Source organism: Balearica regulorum, chromosome 9 (genome assembly GCF_011004875.1).
Source record: "Balearica regulorum gibbericeps isolate bBalReg1 chromosome 9, bBalReg1.pri, whole genome shotgun sequence".
Classification (NCBI taxonomy): domain Eukaryota; kingdom Metazoa; phylum Chordata; class Aves; order Gruiformes; family Gruidae; genus Balearica; species Balearica regulorum.
In genome coordinates this window covers 26,598,313-26,619,108 of record NC_046192.1, presented here as the reverse complement: position 1 = coordinate 26,619,108, position 20,796 = coordinate 26,598,313, and the positions used below count along the sequence as shown (strand labels likewise).

Genomic DNA, 20,796 nt, shown 5'->3' with positions numbered 1-20,796 from the left:
TTAAATGACTCAAACCCAGCATTTTTTTGATCAGATTAATATAATATTAAAGTAAATGCATTTCTTTTTTTTTGCACACTGCTTTGAAGAAACAGCAGTTTGGCCATCATGCATTGTTATGAAATTTCTGTTCCACAAAATGCTGTACTTTTGAAACATTCATCTTACTGTGGAATGAAAGCAAATGTGGATTTTACCTAAAGTACAGAAATTTTAATTTAACAAATTGTTACTATCAAGTTCATAAATACTTAATACCTGAAAAGAAGCCCCATCAATGTTGTAATTAGCCAGTTTTTGTTTGAAAAAGTGATATACAAGATTGTCAGCTGTGTGGTTTAAACCTCTTGGAACAGAGAGTTCTCAAGCTGAGGTTGTCACCATTTGAATTTTCAACCAGACAGTTTCGTTTTTATTAACTGCAGTATGTCTTACATGCCACAAGATGTCTCAGTGCAGAAATACTGAACTTTATACAAGTGTTTTTATAATATTACTCAATTGAGGTAAAGATTGTCTAGTATTTGGCTTGGGTTTTCCTTAATACTTGACAAGGGCTTTTTAGTAGCACAGGAGAAAGAAAAGTGTATATAAATTTACCTATTAGCGTAGGCAATACATTATTATTTTAAATGGTCAATGAACCAAATAACTCATTGGAAAATCTTAATCTTCAAAAAGGAAAGGCTCAATGTATAGCCCTTAGTAAGCAGGTGATAGCTAAGAAATATAAATAGCTAAGAATATGCCTTCCTATGTAGATTAAATGGAAGAGTTACTTGAAAATACTCTATTTAATTTCCACACCATTTGATTTTAATAAGATGTTAAATATTTTTAATTATTCATATTCAGGATTAAAATTATTTAGAGTTACTATAAGGAGCCAGGTATTTGCATAATATTTTCTCTAAGGTTACATTGTCTTTGGGGCCTAACGTTAGTAAAATCTATGAAATAATTGCCTTTAATATGTAATACATGTTCAGAGAGAATACACATGAAGTTACATATGTCAGCACAAGTAGGAACGCTTGCCTACATTAGATGTTTGTTTTAAAGTAAGAGAAGGCTTCTTAACACACTAGTCTCACAAGAAGGGAATGCAAAAACCACGATTTTTTTTACTTTCTATTGCTTTGTGTATCTGCATACACTCAGTACTGTTTTCCCTGAGAACTTTTCTCATCTATTTTTCTTTTCTCTGTTCTTTTCCATTGTATTTCTTTAGCTTATCTTCTCTCACTTCCCCTCCTGCTTAGCTCCTTATATACTCTTTCTGTAGCATACTATTTATTATTTTGTTTTACTGTTTCAGATAGAACAGGGTAATTCAAGCTGGATTTGTATGCACTCGTCTTGGTCTGCAACGTATAAGTAACTGATGAGTACATAAGCATTCCTATTGTGAAAATATATTTTATATACATTTTAGGTATATTGAATCTTATATTGTAAATCCTCAACAAAGGAAAAAACACGTGAATTTAATCAAAAGCCATTGCACCGTGTTGTGAATACATAAGACCCAACCCACGACGAGCTGATGTTCATTTGTCATATGGTAGTTTAGCTGTTTACAGAATGCCTTTACCTTTTGTTTTGCATCCAAATGATAGGAGGGATTTTCACATGAATCTGGGATGCTCCTAAACTAAAACAGAACTTTTCAGAATTGTGAATCAGTTAAGAAAAGGTTGAGAGACTAGCATTCTTCAGTGATTAATCTGTGTGCTTTAGATAAAGTAACTGAAAACTGTTGATTAAGGCACAGTTATCCTTTAACAGCCAAGCACAATTGTAAGGGAGATTAGCCTTTGTTTGGATCAATGAAGTTGTTGTTGCAGTTCCCAGCTACATTTGCTAAAAAGAAAGAATACACATGGTCAGGTTTCAGAGCTCCATGGTTTATTTAAACTCACAAAATTACTTACTTTAGCAGATACTCCACGAGATTTGGGCTACTTATAGCAGTAGTATAAGGTCTAGAAACTCTTCTCATCGGTCAGGCAGTATATGAAACTCAGAACAAAAAGATGATCTTTGTACCAAAGAAAGCACATTCTAAGGTGAAAAGGGAACAGATGAAGAAATATGGGGAGAACAAGGAAATAATAAAAGAATACTCATCAAAAGATATGGGCCGGCGCCTCCTCATAAAACCCTAACAGCTACTGTCAGGATTTTTGCATACATGATGGGAAAGGAGTGCTTTAAGGAAGGATCTGAAAGAAAACAATGAAATTGTTTTGCAAATGTGTTTGGGTAATTCCAAGTATAAGGAGCAGCATGAGAGGAAGCACAGAAAAACCCAGTGAAAATCTAATAAAAAGAGCACGCAAACTGGCATCGCCATTGTGGTAACTGGTGAAGGACAAGGCAAGTGAGAAAGCTCTGCTTGTGCAGAGACCTGCAAGTGTCAATATGCAGCTGGGGAGGGGGACGCAGAGGTGACAGAGGGTGAGGGGAGGTGTCTCTTAATGGCAGCCCAACTTAGTGCTAGATGTAGTACAGTTACACTGCAAACACAGTGTGGATGAGTGGGAGTGGTAAAAGAACATTTAGCACAGCTAAAGAACAGAATATTGTAGAAAGAAGCTAATGCACAATTTTTTAAAATTATATGTGTTCAAAATAAGATGTGTTTGGACTCGTTACTGTTTTATGAATTTACATTTGCAAATTGTACCTGGAGTGTACAATGGTGTGTGCTTTGTAAGTAGGGCCTCCACCCTCAAGAGTTTACATCCAATATTACAGAGCCTTGTATCATCTAGCCTGTGTGATCTGATGAGCGACGTCCAGAATCCTTATGCCTGTGCTGAATAGGAATACTTGAGCTAATTATAAGTGGAAGAAGTCTAATTGTAGCAGCGCAAAACTCAGCATGGGTGATTTACTTAGGGAAGAGAGCCAGCTTTATGCAGTGAAATATGCATACAGTGCTTCAAAGTGTTGTCTTCCTATGCAGTAGGCTTAGAACATGTTTGATATATGAAAGTCTTTCCTTTGGTGGTTTCAGTGAGCTTGTCAGAAATGAGGAGGAGATGGAACTCCGGCTCTAAATTATGTGATATTGAAAAAGCCTTGTCCTGCATTCCCTATACACTACACTTCCCTTTGATTCTGCAGAGGATTCAATTATTGGGAGAGTTGTCTCCCCAGCAAAGGAGGAGGGAGTGCTACTGTCCAAATTTACAATGGTTTTTTTATGCAACTTCACACCTTCCCGTTATAGCATTTCATCCCACTAGAACTATGTTCAGAGAGCGCTATGACAGCTATTTCAAAACTCAGAAAGCTCATCACGATTTTATACCGCGGTAATCTTATCAATGAATGGTCGAAAGGACAGTTCCCCATACTCTGGATTTGTCAGCTTTTAAATTGTCACATCCAAACATATCCCAGTGGGTAATCTCCTTGAAAAGGCACAGGATGCAGCATGCCTCGGGTTTCACGGATCCTACCCTTTGTGTTTCACAACATCACATAGGTACTGTTTATTTCTTGCAGCAGAAATGAACAGGTACAGCAAACTTTGTGTAAGAAATAGTAGCAGACGCTGGAGGGCTTGTACACTTTAGGTACAATATAGTTGTAATGCTTCTGCTACTTCATTGCAGTTGCACAAAATTGCCAGTATGCATAAATAAAAAATGCCAGAAACACCAGGGTGATCAGGGTGTGATTTATTAGGATAGATGATGAAAAAAGTTCCAAAAGCTGAAGCAGTATCAACAGCTGAGGGGGACCCAACTCTTTAAGGCCTTTCATCCCCTGCAAACTTTTCAACTCATAGACTTTGATTCTGCTGCCAAGAGGGGCAACACTCTTCAGATTCTGATTTCTCGCCTTCTCAAAGTACCCTGAACCCTGCAAAACGCCTAAAATTGTTTTTAGTAAGTAACCTATATAAATTCTAAATAATAAACCAAAATTTGTCCAGGAATAAATTATGCTTATGATACTATGGATTGTATTTTTAGCACAAGCAGAATTCCACTTTGTTGTGCTCTGAAACATAAAGACAATTCTGCTCATTATATAGTTCAGCCAAGCAGACAAAAGATCTAAAACTCTCCATGGCAAGATGAAGCTGTAACATGCACCTTCCTGCCCACATAGTACGCTTTTTCAGGGATCCTTCCCAAAACATGCCAAGTAGTCAGGGAGATTCTTTACTCCAGGTGTAGAAAGGAAATTTTAAGCAGTGGATTCTGTATCCTGTGCCTCCTCATCCTAAAAAAGCCCCCCAAGCAGACTATTTACCCATACTGTACAGAAAAAGACCAACTAGCTCCAGGAGCAGAGGAACTAATTAAGCCTGGGCTCTGTGGATTTATGTCCTCCTGTAGGCTCTCTTGCGGCTAAAATGGAACATTTATCTCCTAGGGGATTAGTCTTTTGTACCTTATCAGCCTTGCCTTCACTGGGGGCATGGGTATGGTCACTTTTCTCTACCTCGCTGATTTTTTTTAATTAAACTTTCAGGCCTATAATTCCTTTGAGAACCTGCACCTCTATCTAACTTGACTGATATTTGTTTTAAAGCTTAAAAATTATTCAAAAAGGTAGGGGTCTCCATGGGCAGATAAAACAGGCACAGCTTCACATCTTTAGGAAACCAAGCTCTTAGAAAAATCAATTTTTAAATACTTGATGTTCTACAAAGTGAATGGAATAGAGTTTATTTCCTTTGAAGCATAATGTAAAAGCTTTTCTTCAAGTCAATGTGAGTTTCATTTAACCTAATTTGATAACCTGGAGAAGGGACTGTGTGCCTGAAAGCTTATTCTCTTTTTCAGCTATATGAGCTGGTCTATTATACTACTTTATTTCTCCCTTCAAAACTTGCTTCTTGTCTAATTAGAGACCCTGGTGCACTCTCATTAAATCTCTCAAGGAGTATTTCTCCCTGAGGAAGTCCTGAGGCCAGCGAACTAGATTCAGATTTATAATAGGCACATGATTAGATTAAACTAGTGGGAGAATTCAATATGTAACCTAGACATGCAAATGTTTATAAATATATTGATCTTAAATATTACATTTTTTAACATTGAATTGTTTGGTTTAGAAAAATAATAATGGTCCCATTGTTGTAGGCTTTAAAAAATCTTTCTTGGGACAGAAGATATTTTATATTGAGCCTAGATCATCAGGCCAGGCAATGACAAGTCTAAACACTTGCTCTCCTTTTAGAAATGTAGTCTCAACGTGACTCAGGATTTAGCCTATGGTAATTACTGTCAGTATTAATAACAGCTTCTGTTGAGAAACCTTCCGTTGTTTACTATTTCAGCAAATTCACCTGATGATTTTTGTCTTTGAATAATATATGCATGAGACAACAGGGTACGTCTGGGTGGTTTTCTTGCTGCTTCACCCTTCTATAACTTGAAATTCCTGCCTGTTTATTAGTAAGGACTAAATGTAAATTTCTTACGTGAATTACCTGGCATAATCATTTTGTCACAAGAGAAAGGCTCACAAGCCGACCCTTGCCACAGTTTTTTCAGAGCGCGTAACTGGGAAGTTCATTTTGCCAAGGGACTGTTGAGGCACAGGGTGATTAAATGACTTGCCCATGGTCAAAGATTGTGGTAGATGTAGGAAAAAAACCCAGCTGTCTAAGCAAGCATCCTAACCACTGGAGCATCCTACCTCTGCAGACATTGCTCAAGAAGGCAGAAATAGTTGGGCTGGATTTTCTGGGACTATATAGCCAAGAATTAGGTGGTCTTTTTTCTCTTGCTTTTTAAAAGAGCAAGCCCTATTAACTTTTCAGCCTTAGTATTTAAACTGTTTTCATGGTTGATGCAGTACAATTAGACTCCTAGTTATTAAACCTTCCTTGCTTTAATGGCATTGAGAATACTAATTCACTCCATCAGTCAGGAAATCTAAACAGAAATTTCATTTGGAATTTTTTTCTACAAACTGTAGCAATAGGGTTAGCAATTTTGTGCCACTTACATGAAATTTAATGAAATTTATCAGTAACAAAATTTCAGGTGGCTTCAGTACAAGCAGGACAGGATCCATCAAGTTCTATTAAAAAATGACTGAGGAGCCAATCCCACCATTTCTCCCCCCTTTATCCCCCCACCCCAAAACCACTGGGGATCAGCACTTTGCTGGACTGACCCCACACTGGCTTCCATCGCTCTGCTCTGGGCTAAGGATAGCAATCCAACAGCGCAGAAACAAAGACATCGGTACGTGGAAATCCATAACAGAGGGATGGCAGACCTACACCCTACACACAGCACTGGATCCCAGTTTTGTCTGTGGCACGATGAGGAGCAGATCCTGTCTGTTAAAATCTTTTTGGAGCAATCAGCTCTAGAATGCACTCATATCCAACAACCGTTTCAGATTCATAGATTCTCTTGTACATAACTAACAGTTTAAGCTCTAAACCAACTATATTTTTATATGAGAAATACATCCGCGGAACATTTATTATGAAATATTTTCTCTTGCGCTTTTCTTGCTGAGCAAACAACTTGGCTATTTTACATCTTGACAACATACTTGATTTAAGCATTTTAAGCACTGCTCACCTATTTTGTTTCCACTTGCTAAAATTCAGGAGCTCAACTCCACCTTTTTCATCTTTCAACAGCCACACTTCTGAGCTAATAACCCCAAGTATATGATCACTAATAAAATACTGCAGAGTAGTATCTCAGAAGCGTCTGTGGGTGTAACAATATCATTTAATAGTGTCGAAGTTCTTTATAAATATTTACTTGTAAGACTTCTTCAGAATCTGATATTTTCAGATTTAGTCTGTCCAACAAAATATGTTGATTAAAGTTCACCAGAATTTGATGATACAGATTCTCAAAGTGTTTCGATTTCCTTAAAGATTGTAGAAGTCTCCCTTGATCTGCTGTATTGTTTTGCAAATGTGGTTAGTCTTTGGAGAGCTTCTGACAAACCTTCTCCTGTGATAGCACAACAGGGCTGTACGTACCAATTTCTGTCACTGCAGTACTTCTTCATCTTGAACCTCCTGGTTATTTCCTCAACGTTCAAAGCTCCGGGCAAATCCTGCTTATTCGCCAGCACGACGACTGGTACGCTTTTTATAAATTCATTCTTTAAAATGAGTTCAAATTCTTTCTTTGATTCTTCCAGACGCCGCTTATCAGAGCTGTCCACAACATACAGCAGTCCATCTGCGTTTTCCAGAAAATTGCACCAAACCTGTCTCATTTTCTGTTGTCCTCCAACATCCCAAAAGGTCAATGTAAAATCCTTCCCGATTTCAATCATATCAACATTAAAGCCAATTGTTGGAATTGTTAGAAAAACATCATTATACTTGAACTTGTACAACAGTGTAGATTTTCCTGCAGAATCAAGTCCTAACATCAGTATATTAGCTTGCTTGACTTTGGAGTGTTTGGTGTGCTGGAGGCCCATTGGTGCCGTGGTGTTCTCCAGTAAGCCTTTAAAGCTGGAATTCACCGTCTTCCATGAAGCTGGTATTTGTCAGCAAGATGTCTGTCCTCCTCTGTGAGATGAAGCACAAAGAGTAAGGAAGAGGAAGGGGAAGAACCAGCTTTGCGCTATGAAAAGTAAGTAGAAGCTCTGTACAAATACATGCTGGCTTTTATCAGCTTGATAATGCGCAAACAGTATTTATGGAAGTGTAATGTTCGGTGCCCAGCCTGTGGGTGGAACAACTATGAGTAACGTACCAATTGGTCACAAGCACAAAGGTTACAGTCTTTGAACGTGTTTGAACAGCAAACCACACTTACATGACCATTTAAGAACTCTACATTGTGAAATTGTGTGTACCGATGCAGCAGCAGCCTGGTTATACTCCCTAATCCCATGGCCCAGGGAACCGCTAACTGTCTGCCCTGCTTCAGTGCAGGCCCAGAGATAAAGCCTTTCCTCACTGCATCCGCATCTGTTTTGGAAAAGAAATGAAATATAAACACAGCCAGCGAGGAGGGGAAGGCTTAACGTTTGTCTGTATGTATCAATCCACAAAATGACAAGGTACCTGATTTACTGCTGCCTGTCATCTCCCAGCAACAAGTTAAGAGGTTTCTAACATGAGTCTGCTTGGGCACATGGACTCAGTCAAATCCTACGAGAACTCCACTGAAAAACATGCTCTGCTCTAACCCGCTGCCTCGGACTCGGTTACTCTTCCTCCTCGCTCATACATGAGCTTGTCTGCTTCAGTTGCACTGTTTGGGTTGTAAATTCGGTGAGTTACGTTTGAATGAACAAGTTTAACTCTACTCGGCATGGTGGAGACTAAATATAGGTGTTTTGACCTGGTCATTACTGAGATTCAGCTACCTGAAATTAAAAATTTCTCTCAGCTTCATTGTGCTCTATGCTGTTGTTGCCCACTGATCCAGGATGAAGATTTCCTTCAGGAAAGGAACAAGAAGGGGGGAACTAACTGAATCTTGATCAAAAGATCATTTTTGGCCAACATTCTAAACAGTAGAATAAAAAAAAAGAGATAGAAGACTTAGTCTATTATTATTTAATTCATAGCTCCGTTTTTTTGACAGCAAACCTACACTGGGCTGGTCCACTGCGTACTGAGTTGCCCTTATACCCAGATGCATCAGTATTAGTTATTACCATTTGTCTTTGCTTCAGAAAGTACACAATCAGCAAAAAGATGTAAAGGTCTTCTGGCCAAATGAGCTGCTGACTGATAGGGTAATCATTTTGATAATTACGACATTGGTTACTCAGGTATTACAGACGTTGCATAAAAGAAACCTCAGTCTTGACAGACAAGTAATAATCTGGTTCCTCTTGATGCTGAAAGGGTTATACCAGAACTAATTGGGAGCAACAGCAGATGACAGTGACATACTCACTGTTGTACATTTTTTGTATTTAATAACATGTATAGATTATGTGTAGGATTTTGGTCAGGAGCAGGTCATGATGTATTGAACCAGGGAAGAGCGCATTTGCATTTCTTTCTAAATAACATACATGAATGAATCGAAAGATGGGGAGACAGGGAACTATGCAAAACACATTGTTAACACAGTCAAATGAACCATAATTCCCTGCAAAATAGCACGCCATTTCCTTGAAATATGGTTATCTTGACTGAGGGAAAAACCTCCCTTCTGTGTGAGCTGTGACAGGGTGGATGGATGGTCCATGTCCCTGGGCAGTGCTGTCATCGCAAGGTTACTCACAGTTCTCTGCTCTGTGTATTTGTTCCAACTGTATTTGGTATTTATCGTCTCAACTGTTATTTTATTACATCAGACTATCACTTCAAACTAGTGATTAAGCAATGTCTGACGTTTTACAAGCTAATTAAATACATTCGCAGGACAGAACAGCTAGCTTCTGAAGACTCCGTGGTTTTGCAGTTTCTAACTGTACCTGAGTTTGGTTCAGCGCAGGATTTGGGATGCAGAGCCACTTCCAGCAGTAATTTCCCACGTTACTATGCAGCGTATTTCCCAGCAGGAGTTCAAAACAGAGCCGTGGTCAGCTGCATGAGACGCAGCGCGACGCTGCCTTCCCACGCAGGCTCTAAATCCGCATTTGTGCCGAGACACGAGCATTTGAGAGCCTGAGGAAGCCACCTTCGATTTGTCCAAAGGTGTATTTGCTTTGCCGGGGTGAGGCTATCTCGTGTAGGGTTTGCCCATATGTTCGGTTTAAAAACCCCAGAGTAATTAAACAAAAACTGGGATAGCTGATTTATCATCAATTAATCTGAACTCAAACTTTGCACAATAAAACTTTTGTAAACTACATAGCTTTACATAAAGCAATGTAAGTTCCCGAGTTGTCCAAGCGGGATATTCCACAAGGGCTGCATGCTTTTGTAACGTTACAAAATGTAATTAATGTAATAATTCAGGGAGGCTCGGGGGTCAGTGTTCGCCATGATCCGTTCTAGTAGGGGAAGCAGGAGAGCAAGCGCAGCCTGGAATCGCCTGTCTCCTCTTCCTCCCGGGAACCCACGAACTCCAACCTCGCACCTGACCGCGCCGCGGGACCAGCGGCAGCCCCGAGGCCCGCCTGCCGGCCAGCAACCAACCCAGCGCCCGACCGCCCTTCGGCGATGGCCCGGAGCGCCATTTCTACGCCCTCCCGGCGCTGCGAGGCCTGCCGCGGGGCCCGAACCGCCCGGCGCTACCGGCCCTGACGGGAAGCGGAGGAATTCACCGGTGCCAGCCGTCCCCCGAGCGCGGGCGTTGCTGTGAGGAAACCCGGCTGTGAGGCACCACGCCCGGCTGGCGGGAGGCGGCGGCACGGTAACGGGCACGGTGATGGCAACGGTACCGGCGAGTGGGGGAACATTGCGGCTCCCTCCCCAAGGGCGGGGCGCGACCGGGCCCCGCGCTGCCGCCGCCGCCATTTAACGCCGTGACGGCGGGTCGGGGGGCGGTGGCCGCCCGCGGCCCCCCGGGTGTGCTGAGGCGCTGAGGGAACGGGGACACCCGCTCCGGCGGAGTGCGGGGAAACCTGTGCGAATGCGGAATATCCTTCTGTCTCCGTATTTACCTTTTATTTATTTTTTTTTAATAGAAAACAGTTAAATGGCTGGAAAATTTGTGTGTGGCTTCAACAGGGGGCAGTAGGTTTCCTCTTAATAAATTCTACCTTTGGGGCTGTTACCTCTTAATTAATCCGTGCCTTGTGAAAAGTTGCCTAGAAGGGAGAATTAAGATTGCTTGGGCAATTTAAGGTGAGAGCAAGTCATTGTTAAAAGTTATTTAAAATAATATTTAAAGTATTGTTATAGTAGATCATCATAGCCCAGGATCTTGCAAAAAAATTGCTCTAGTTTCTACGGGCAGTAGAAACGAGAAGCCTGGAACAGTAATGTATTTCCAAACAATTTTGCTGGTAGATTTAAAATAAAAAAGGATTTGTTTTTCTATACATCTAACATTATAAATATTGTATTTTTAAATCTTTAAATTGGACTATCCATTGGTTATTGTAATGATTAGACTTAATGAGAATTTGCCACCTTTTTCCTGCAAAGGTTATCTGCACTCAATAATTACCTGGCTAAAGCAGAGTGTGAGATATGTATCTAAAATGACTATAAAGCATTCTCAGTGTGTCTTTTCTTACTTTTGTTTTAAAGCTGCCCAGTTTTATCTGTCAGCACAATCTCAGACTGTCCTGTGGTGCCAGCGAGCTGTGTGCTTGGAAGCAGACAAAAGTGGTTCCCAGAAAGGAGCAGTTCTTGACCTGGTATTGCTCCTGCTGTGCATCCCGTGCTGGAAGGTAAAAACCGTGGGCAAATAAAGTCTGGAAATGGTGGGGAACCCATCCTGGGCATAGGTGAGAGGGCTCCAGCTGCACCACTGCCAAAAAGCGCTAGCTCAACTGTCAGACCTCACTTCTTCAACCTCATTTCTTTGGTTTAAGCATTTGGAATACGAGGAGAAGGGGGTTTTCCTGTCGAGGGCTGTGGTTAGGGTTTCCTCTAATTTAAGCCCTTTTATTCTTTTCTGCGTGTGTTTGGAGTTCTGCTGTCGGAGGATGACAGCCTGTATCTTGAATTCTCAGCACTGCAGGAAGAGCTGTCCAGTGTTTTGGGGAGTGTAGTTTCTACCCTACGACCACCACAAAAGCCTTCTTTGGGTGAGGCTGTGCTGGCCTGCAAACAGTTCAGCACAGTGCCGGAGGAACGTGATCTTAGGGAAGAGAATGGCGGGATTTGTGGGGACTGCACTTCCTAGCTCCTCAGGAGTCACTCAGCAAAGCAGCATTGTACAGTGCTTGTCCTGGGGCTTTTCATAAGGGAACGGTTGTGTCTTGCAGAGTGTGGGCAAAGGACCTGAAGTGATGATTTCTTTTCCCAGATTTTTCATTATGTAGCAGATCAGGCATTGGTTTCCAATTCTGTTGTTCAAAATGTTGCGGAATCAGGCTTTGCTGTCCATAAAGAATCAAAATCCTTATAATCAGATAATTTTTCCATTAGGTAGTCAAAAACTGATCAAACTTTGGTACAGTTTTACTTTAAATTGATCATCAAACCCTGAGAAATGTTATTTATATAAAATCAAATACATAAACACTGATATATAACGTAGGTTATTTTCTTCCAGTGTGTATTTTTCATATTGTTCACTGAAAGTCAGGTTGGTATATATAAAGAGAGAAGAATTGAGCTTTTTAAATTATTTTTTTCTTCCCATAAAGCCAGGAAGTAAATACCAGATCAGCAAATGTGAGTTTTTTGTGGTTATAGTTATATGCATCATTGGGGAAATGTGCTCCAGATGCTGCCATTAAAGGGTCATTAATTTAAAGTCAAATCATACACAGAAATACAAGGCGGGTGGGCTCTGGCAAATCAAATTCCCCTAAATTCTAGTGTGCTATGTTGGGTTTTGGATTTTTTTTTTTTTTTAATATAAAGCATTTACAAGTCCTGCGGTGATCGTTTCCAAGGTAAGTTAAATAGTAATTAATTGCACTGTGAAATCGAACCTTCCATTGTCCTTAGTGTGTCTTTGTGGATGCTTTACAGTGCAGTGTAAATATTAGTACTGCAAACGATAGAAATCGTTTAGAACTCCCCCAGTAAGATATTGTAATTATTTTGGCTTGAAGATACCTAATATATGTTCACAGTGCGTGTAGTTTTAAAGAACTATAGCAAAGGTAAGCACTGCTAAATGGAGGACTGAGATTCTGGTTTAAAATCTACTTTTGGAAAGGTGTATTGATTTGAATATCTCGTTCTGACAGTGTAGTAGTATCTTCAGCATGGACTCCCCAGGATTTGTAAGTACTCGTCCATGTAGACTGGACTCCAGAACAAGCTGTGCGTCTTCAGCTGAAAAAATGGCTTTGGGTGGTCTCCATCGCTTGTCCTGGTTTCGGTTTGTGTGGCATGCCTGACGGAGCCGAGTGAATCGGTTGCATTTTTATAGATTTTGCATTAAAATAATGCAGATGGGATCCTTTCTTCTTTAAAACTTACATAGATGGAAGTAGCAGGAGGATTTTGTGGTCTCTTGTTTGTTTAAATGGAAAATATTAGGAGAATTTGCAAAACTTCTTTAAGATTTGAAGCTTGTCCGCGGCAGTGGATTCTCTGCTGCTCCAAGCTGCCATGACAAAACTGGTTGCAACGCCCCTTTATTAAATCACTTGATTTAATTAGCACATATTAGAAAATAAATGACTCCTGTATAACGCTGCCTGTTGTGGGAGTAGCCATTTCTTTGGGCATGTAAGAGCTCGGTCTGTCTGTCAAGATAGGTTTGTGTTTGCATATCTGCAGCTCGTAAGGAGGTTGATTTTCTCCTTCTCCCCCCATCGCCTATTCAGTCAATTCAAAACCAGCAGCTGCTCAGCCCTTAAACGAGGGATGAAATATTTGCTTGTGCTTCTGTCTTTACCCGCTTTCTTGGCTGGTTTGCTCCAGCTTATAAAAACTAGAAGGACTTCCTTTCTTTGAAATAAATCACAAAGTTCTGAAGCCTCTGAACATCAATTTACCGAGCAGTTTGTAGCTGTTAGATTTTGTGCACGGTATTCCTTCCTTGAGATTTGAGTTGAAGCTGTTGTGCCGAGATGCTTGACGTGTCATCTTTTGCAGAGATCAGCTTTATGTGGGGGAAATTTCCAAGGTGAAAGCTGTGAGGTTTCAATCTATACCATGCTCAGCAGCAGCTCAGTGTTCTGCTTGTACTCGTTTCTGGGATACAGCCGTGATTCATGGCGCACAGGGTGCTGTATCTAAGAGCTGGACTAATGAGTCTCGGATTTGTCAGTTCAAAGCATGCTGTAATGTAACGACGACACTTAAGAGCAAGACAATATTTGAATAATAGCATTCTGAATACTACTTTTTCATTTCTTTTTCAGCAAGAAACATGCTTCAGAACTTGTGGCGCGGATTTTGAAGGTTACTGACGCACTTCTGCAAATTAGTTACTGCCCAGTTCCAGTTAGTGCCATGTACATGAGACTATTAAAATGTTGTTTTTTAATTCTCCTTGTATTTTCTGTCATAATAATGCTGTACGTAACTTTTTCTTCCAACAATGTGATTGAGCGCACAAACCTTATGTATTTCTACGAGTACGAACCAATTTACAAGCAACGCTACCTCTTCACGCTGCGGGAGCGCTTGAAATGCAAAGACATAAATCCGTTTCTAGTCATCTTGGTCTCTTCAGGTCCCAAGGATGTGAGGTCGAGGCAGGCCATCAGGGCAACCTGGGGGTCTCGGGACTTCTGGTGGGGACACCGGATTCTAACCCTCTTCTTACTGGGTCAGGACGCTCAAAGAGAAGACAATGCTGCTGCACTGTCGGTGGAAGATGAAAGTATCCTCTACGGTGACATCGTTCGCCAGGATTTTATGGACACTTACGACAACCTTACCTTGAAAACGATCATGGCGTTTAGGTGGGTGACAGAGTTCTGTTCAAACACGCAATTCCTCATGAAGACTGATGCTGATGTCTTCATCAACACCGCTAACCTGGTCAAATTTCTTCTGAAGCTAAATTCCTCAGAAAATATTTTTACTGGTTATCCTCTTATAGATAACTTTGCCTACAGAGGCTTTTACAGAAAAACATACATCTCTTACGATGAGTATCCATTCAAGTTGTATCCTCCGTATTGCAGTGGGATGGGTTATATATTGGATGGAAAACTGGCTCTGAGGATTTATGAACTGATGAGTCATATCAAACCTATTAAATTTGAGGATGTTTATGTTGGAATTTGCTTAAATATACTCAAAGTGAACATCAGTATTCCAGAAGATAAACAACAATTCTTTCTTCATAAAATTAATTTTGATATCTGTAAATACAGACATTTGATTGCAGTACATGGCATTACATCAAGTGAAATCATCAGGTTTTGGCAGGATTTGTCATCAAACACTTCAGTTACTTGCCTTTGATTCTGTGTTAATATATAAATTGAAACCTATTTGGTATGAAAACGTTTAAAGTACAGGGCAAGACAAAACAAAACCACAGTTACAGATGATTGGACTGAAGGAGGGCTGTGCTGCCAGGGCAAAGGTATGATGGCAGCATTTCTCTGGGACATTCTAACCCCCTTAAATAAAAATTCTAGGGGTGTACAAAGCACTTGTCCATGTGCGTATCCTGCGCAGGCAGGATACTTCGGAATACGCTGTCCTGCCTTCCTCTGGCACTTCCCCACACGGTCTGCTGTAACCGCGGGATTTCTGCCTGAATCTTCTGGAACGCATGAAATATCACTGAGGAATAATGTTTATGCCAAGAAACTGGTTTTGAAGATGCTTCCCAAATTCTTACCTAGATTTTTTTTTAATTGTTTTTGCAACTGCATTGCCCTTCGCCACCCTCTGGGATTTGTTCTTTGCCCAGCATGAAGCTTGGAACGACCACCACCTTTGAATATATCAGCTCTGTAGTCGTTCCAAGAGTGTTACCCCTTCTTACTTAAACGCGTCACCTCCGTAATCGTCCCACACGTGTTACAGGCTTCTGGATCTTGTGAGGTCTGCAGCAACTGATGGGAAATTCTGAAAATGGGATGGACTTTGTGTGTGTACATCTAGGAATATTCAGATACGTATAAAATGGAATTGCCTTGGTGTCCTTGGTCATGTTCCCAGATGACTGGAGGGCGAAGTGCAGTAGAGTTTGTGTGCGGTTTAGTTACAAGACATCTCTAATGCGTCGGGATGATGAAAACCCAGACGTGCATGCACGTACGTGTGCGTACTGATGCATCCCAAGAGTGTTGGAACCACGCAGGGAAGATTAAACCAGATGGATTTTTATTGTGACTTTAGATCTGTTTCTAAAACAGTTTTCTTCAAATCTTACAATGAAAGAAATAAGAAAATCTAAGATTCATCTTTCTTAAAGAAGACAAACTCTACTGTATCTGTAAAGATGGATATTTTAATCACTTTATTCATATCAGCAAGGCCAAGTTTTCAGTAGTTTACACTTCTAATAGACAACAATACAGAATTTGGAATTGCATGAACATAATTATTCTCACCACATCCACTACACAGCAAAGACACTATAGTTACATCCTGTACACCTAGAATGACAGAGCACTGCCACCTTATTTGTACTACAGCTAAGATGTTACGGTGTATTTACATTTGGCTGTCTTTCAGATAGTCTCTTAGAGACAAATTAGAAGAGGTGCAGAAACCTCTAGTAGCAAGTTTGAGGTTTCACCAGGTTTTTTGTTACACTGTGATTATGGTCAGTATTGAATTTTGCTCTTTTCAACAACTGCAGGTGGGGTTTTGATGGAATTACAGGATGTGGGTTTTTTAGATATAAAAATGAGGTCTTGGGGAGAATACTCTCTAGGCAAGTATTATTTCAGATGTCAGTGTTCTAAGAATGTATGTTAAGAAGGTCAAAGTTTTTCAAAAATAGATTTTTTTTTTTTTTTGTTAATAGCTAAAGATACAGTATTGCATAACTGAGGGAAGAATGCTATTGTATTTCTAGAAACAGAGGTAAAACTACAGCTGTTCCTGTGGGTTTAGGATCTGTTGTTTGATTGTTGTACTGTGGGCAGATCCCGAGAGCTCTGTGAGAAATGTTTAACTTGTTCTTCGATTGTTTATACATCTTAAAAAAACCCTCCTTTTTTTTTTTTAATAAGCCTGCCATGTTAAATGTTTAGAAATAAATTATTTGTCACAAGAACACTGATACTACCGCACAGTTTGTATTGCTTTTTCAAAAAAAAAAAAGTAAATATGAAAGACGATGCAATCTTCAGAATCTGGATAGATAAAGCAGAGTAAGAGCCGAGCATCACGGAGAAATGGCTGTGCAGGACTGCAATAAAAATGCAACTGTCACCAAGCAAGGTAAATTTATTTTTTTTATATATTTGTGCCCTGGAATGGTAACGCTGATCATAGATTACAAAGCTTTTGCTTTCACAAATGTAGGTTTATACACAGTGATCTGTTTATGCCACCTGAAATTGTAACCTAAAGTGTCATCAGTTCTGCAAGCAATTTACATTGTAAAATATTCCTGCTCCTGTTTGGTTTTTTTTAAAAACCCTTCATTTCCAAATCTGGTTTGTATTTGAGTCTGACCTTATTATTGCTTAAAAGATCATAGAAATTCATAACTAAGCTAATGTTTCTGCTTAAAGCAAATATCAGGTAAGTTTCTAGTGTGAGCAGCCATGCGAGAGGTAAAAAAACCCGGTCAGACTGTGAACTAATACAAGCATTTAAGTCAGTGGTGGGCCCAAATTTTATTGCATCTGCCTACGATACTGTATTAAAAACGAAGCCTAAACATCAGGCTGAATTTTCCCAAATCCTACGATTCTTTTTCTCTTGCAGGCAAGTGGTATTAAATCAGAATTCTGAGCACTTGTGATTTTGATATAAAAATAATGGGGCTTTCCAAATTGAAAAGACTAATAATAATTCTAATAATCCATTGGCCAAAGATGTTAGGAAACTCCTGCTGGGTGGACAGCAAAAGGGGTTTACAATGTAAAATTTCAAGGCTGTGTTGCGTGTATGTTATTTCAGAAAAGTTAAAAAGCCAAAATGCTTAAGTGTTTTGTGTGTGTTTAAAACAAGTTCAAAATAAACCATGAAATAGCACGTGCTGCAAATTTAGGGGCAGTATTCTCTGCTGCCAGTTCAGCTTTGACAGGACAGAGAGAGTTTGGAACATTTTCCTAAGTTTTGTCTTAATTTTCTAGTTACTACCAAAGCATTTCAAGTAACTTGCATGCCTGGATGCACAATTAATGTAATTTTATCATATTTCTTCCCAATTTAAACCAAAAACTGATGGGAGGTTAACCGAATGGGTGTCAGTGTTAGGTGTGTTGAAGGAGTTTGGGAGGCAGAGCATTGCCGCCTATTTTTCAAATTTTCATTCGTCTCCATTTCTGTGTGTCTAGCGTGTGCCACTGTCATTTGTTAAGTACTTTACAGTTTGCCTAAGACAGAGGTGGTAGGGAAAGAGATGTAAAGCTTTCTGCGGTCTCTGTTAAATTAAGTGAGGTTTTAATGCAGTTCCTGCGTATTACACATTAAGCTGTAAACCGTATCCCAATGCAAATACTCCATGTAGGAAGGAAAGAAGACAGGAGCGAAGCAGATGGTTTGGTTTGGTGGTGGGTTTTTTTGTCATGTGTGGTTGAGTCCACAATTTAAAGAAACTTAAAATTGTAACCCACCCCCCTAAAATTGTCAAACAAAACACCCCTCTATTTGTCTGTTGGGTTTCTAAAAACCCTGAAGCCACTTTCTTTCACGGGACTAAAGTACAGTCTCTCTGAAATGCCGCTGCTACGTGATTCCTACCTACAGACAGTATCTGCTGCAACTCGTACGGGGAAACACGTGTGATGATATAGTTTGTCTCACCTGCCGCTACGGGACTTTGGGACTTGGTTTTCCTCCTAGAAAATAAAGACTTAAAAGACAAAGTTTACCCTGAGCGACCTCTCTTGAGATGGTTTATCTGTCTGAGCTCTGTTTTCCCTAGCCGCTGACAGGTGCTGCGCAGCACGGGTTTGTTTTTTTAGCGTGAGAGACGATGGTGCGTGGGTGTCACGTCCACCCCGACTGGGACGGGGCTCAGCCCGATGTCCTAGCTGCTCCTCTAAGTAACGCTTTGCCTGTGGTGGTTCTCCACCTTGGGAGTAAAGTGCAGCCTGCCCCGAGCTTGCAATAAAGATAAAAATCTTAAAACCACTTCTGGCTCCCAGTGAAAAAATGTTAGAAACAAGCCTGAAGAGGCTCTAAGGACAGCTTCCATTTAGCACAACGCGGCTGCCGTCCTTAACCAAGATGGATTGCGTAAACAGTGCGGCTCTGTTATCTTGTGTGTCGTGCAGGATTTTTGTTAGAAAGCTCTGACCTGCCCTTGCCGAGTTCTAAATGTGCGGTTCGTTTTCATAATGAGTCTGTCTCCATCGTTTCTTAGCACTTCCAAATACACTGGGTGCAGTGGTTTTGCAGTCGCTCAGTGTAACATTCACACAGTCCGGGTTTTAAAGTTGTTGCTTCACACCCTGCTCCTGTTCACTTTGGAGTTCACAGTTAGGCGATTGTTACAGTTTGCCATGTTACAGGTAGATAGGTTCGAACTGTGTGAAAATTGACTTTTTTGTAAATCCAGCATTGCCGGCCAGGGCTTACGCTTTATACCTAGCCTGTGCACGCAGGAACGTTGTACCAAAGAGCAGCATAGAGAGTCACTCCTGCATGGACGTTTTCTAAGTGATTCATATTTTTAACATAACTAAGATTTCCCTACCAGAAGGAGAAGATGTAAAATTCCCAGCTGGACTTTGGCAGTTCTGGCGTAAGAGTCTCCTGTCGGCAAGGGGAGCTGAAGCAGAGAGAGCGTCGCAGGGCCACGGGCTCTGCTGGAGCCGGCCGCTCTCCCGGGGCAGCGGCTGCACGGCACGCTCACCCAGGGATGCTGAGCGGGTCTCTGACCGCCGGCCCGCACAGCTTTGCTTCAGACTCTTGTTATTGCCAAGACTAAAGCAAGTGTGGATGAAGTACGGTTTCACCTGCGTTGCTCTCACCCCCTGGATACAGGTAGGGACTCCCAGAGAGCAACGTCTGACAGTCCTACACTTCAATTCCTAAAACGTTACAACCGATTATTCATTTCATTAACTTGGTGGAACACAGACCGAAGTAGATTGCTGAGCATCTGTGTCCCGAGAAGTACTGATGCATCTCCACAAGCTTAAAGGAATATAGGGTTGGCCATTTAAATGTAGAAAAAGGGCTTTATTTCCCTATTGCTCAATGAATTTGGAGTTCTTCCTTAAGACTGAGCAGACCAGACACAGGAGCTGACCTACTTGTGAAAGCGGATTTCAGAACTTTCCTCAAGAATTGCTCTTGATGTGAGCCTCTTTTCTTTTTTTTATGGGTTTCAGTTTTCCACCGCTTACACTGCATGCATTTTGCTTAACAGAGCATCTAGACTATCACACAGAACTGGAGACAGCTGACACCTAGAACTTCAAGCTACCGAAGGGAAAACTATATGTAAACCAGCCACTTACCTAAGCCTTATATAGTCAGCACTATATAAATAAAAGTGATTTAAAATTCAAATCAATATTAACTTAATTGTATATATCTTTTTAGATACGAGTCCTCAGGTTTAGAACAATAATTTATAAAGACATTGACAACACGGAGGGGCAGCAGCTCTGGTCTCTGCAGTTGCCAAACTTCAGCAGAACATTCTAAATTTTAACCTTGCAATTTTGTACAGCCAGATTTTGGGATGGAGGCCTAAAAACCTACTTTAGGAAATGAAAGCCTAGTGAGGTTTTTTTTCTTCAGTATAATTCACTTACTAAATGCTTCTCTGTGTAAGATAAGTATTGGATACATTAGAAATATATTAGGAGTATTTAAAGCAAGGATGTCATATATTCTGAGAGGCAGCTGAAGAACAAAACTCCCTTATTTTCAAGATGGAGCCGTAGTGTTCATGTAGCAAATGCTGTTACTTCAAGCTGATGCAGCGCTTTGGTACTAACTTCTGTATTCTAAAAACTTCACAACCTTTTTTTTTTTAACTTTACCTTCTGTAAATGGTATAATACCGTAATACCATTAGCAGTAGTTTTGGTACTGACAGACCTTGCGTTCACAAGTCAGTAGCCAATACTTCGATGTTAGGTGACATTTATTTATAGTTATCTGAACATTCTATTCAGTAAAACAGGCTCATTCATTTCAAATTTTGTATTTTTAGAAATTTTAGGACCATAGCGCTGATGCTG

General features: G+C 40.5%; 2 protein-coding genes across 3 annotated transcripts; one reads left to right on the top strand and one right to left on the bottom strand.

The window, feature by feature from the left end:
* Positions 1–6,689: 6,689 nt before the first annotated feature.
* Positions 6,690–7,705, bottom strand: ARL14 (ARF like GTPase 14). Its single transcript, XM_010306524.2, has one exon. It carries the CDS (start codon positions 7,435–7,437, stop codon positions 6,853–6,855), a length of 585 nt encoding a protein of 194 aa, XP_010304826.2. The 5' UTR covers positions 7,438–7,705; the 3' UTR covers positions 6,690–6,852.
* Positions 7,706–10,271: 2,566 nt separating this feature from the next.
* B3GALNT1 (beta-1,3-N-acetylgalactosaminyltransferase 1 (Globoside blood group)) lies at positions 10,272–16,703 on the top strand. Of its 2 annotated transcripts, XM_075761660.1 has the most exons (3): positions 10,272–10,717; positions 11,126–11,268; positions 13,870–16,703. In XM_075761660.1, exon 3 carries the CDS (start codon positions 13,961–13,963, stop codon positions 14,921–14,923), a length of 963 nt encoding a protein of 320 aa, XP_075617775.1. In that variant the 5' UTR covers positions 10,272–10,717; positions 11,126–11,268; positions 13,870–13,960; the 3' UTR covers positions 14,924–16,703. The 2 variants fall into 2 exon arrangements, with proteins under 2 accessions (XP_075617775.1, XP_075617776.1); XM_075761661.1 differs by having other exon boundaries at positions 11,126–16,703.
* Positions 16,704–20,796: the final 4,093 nt, after the last annotated feature.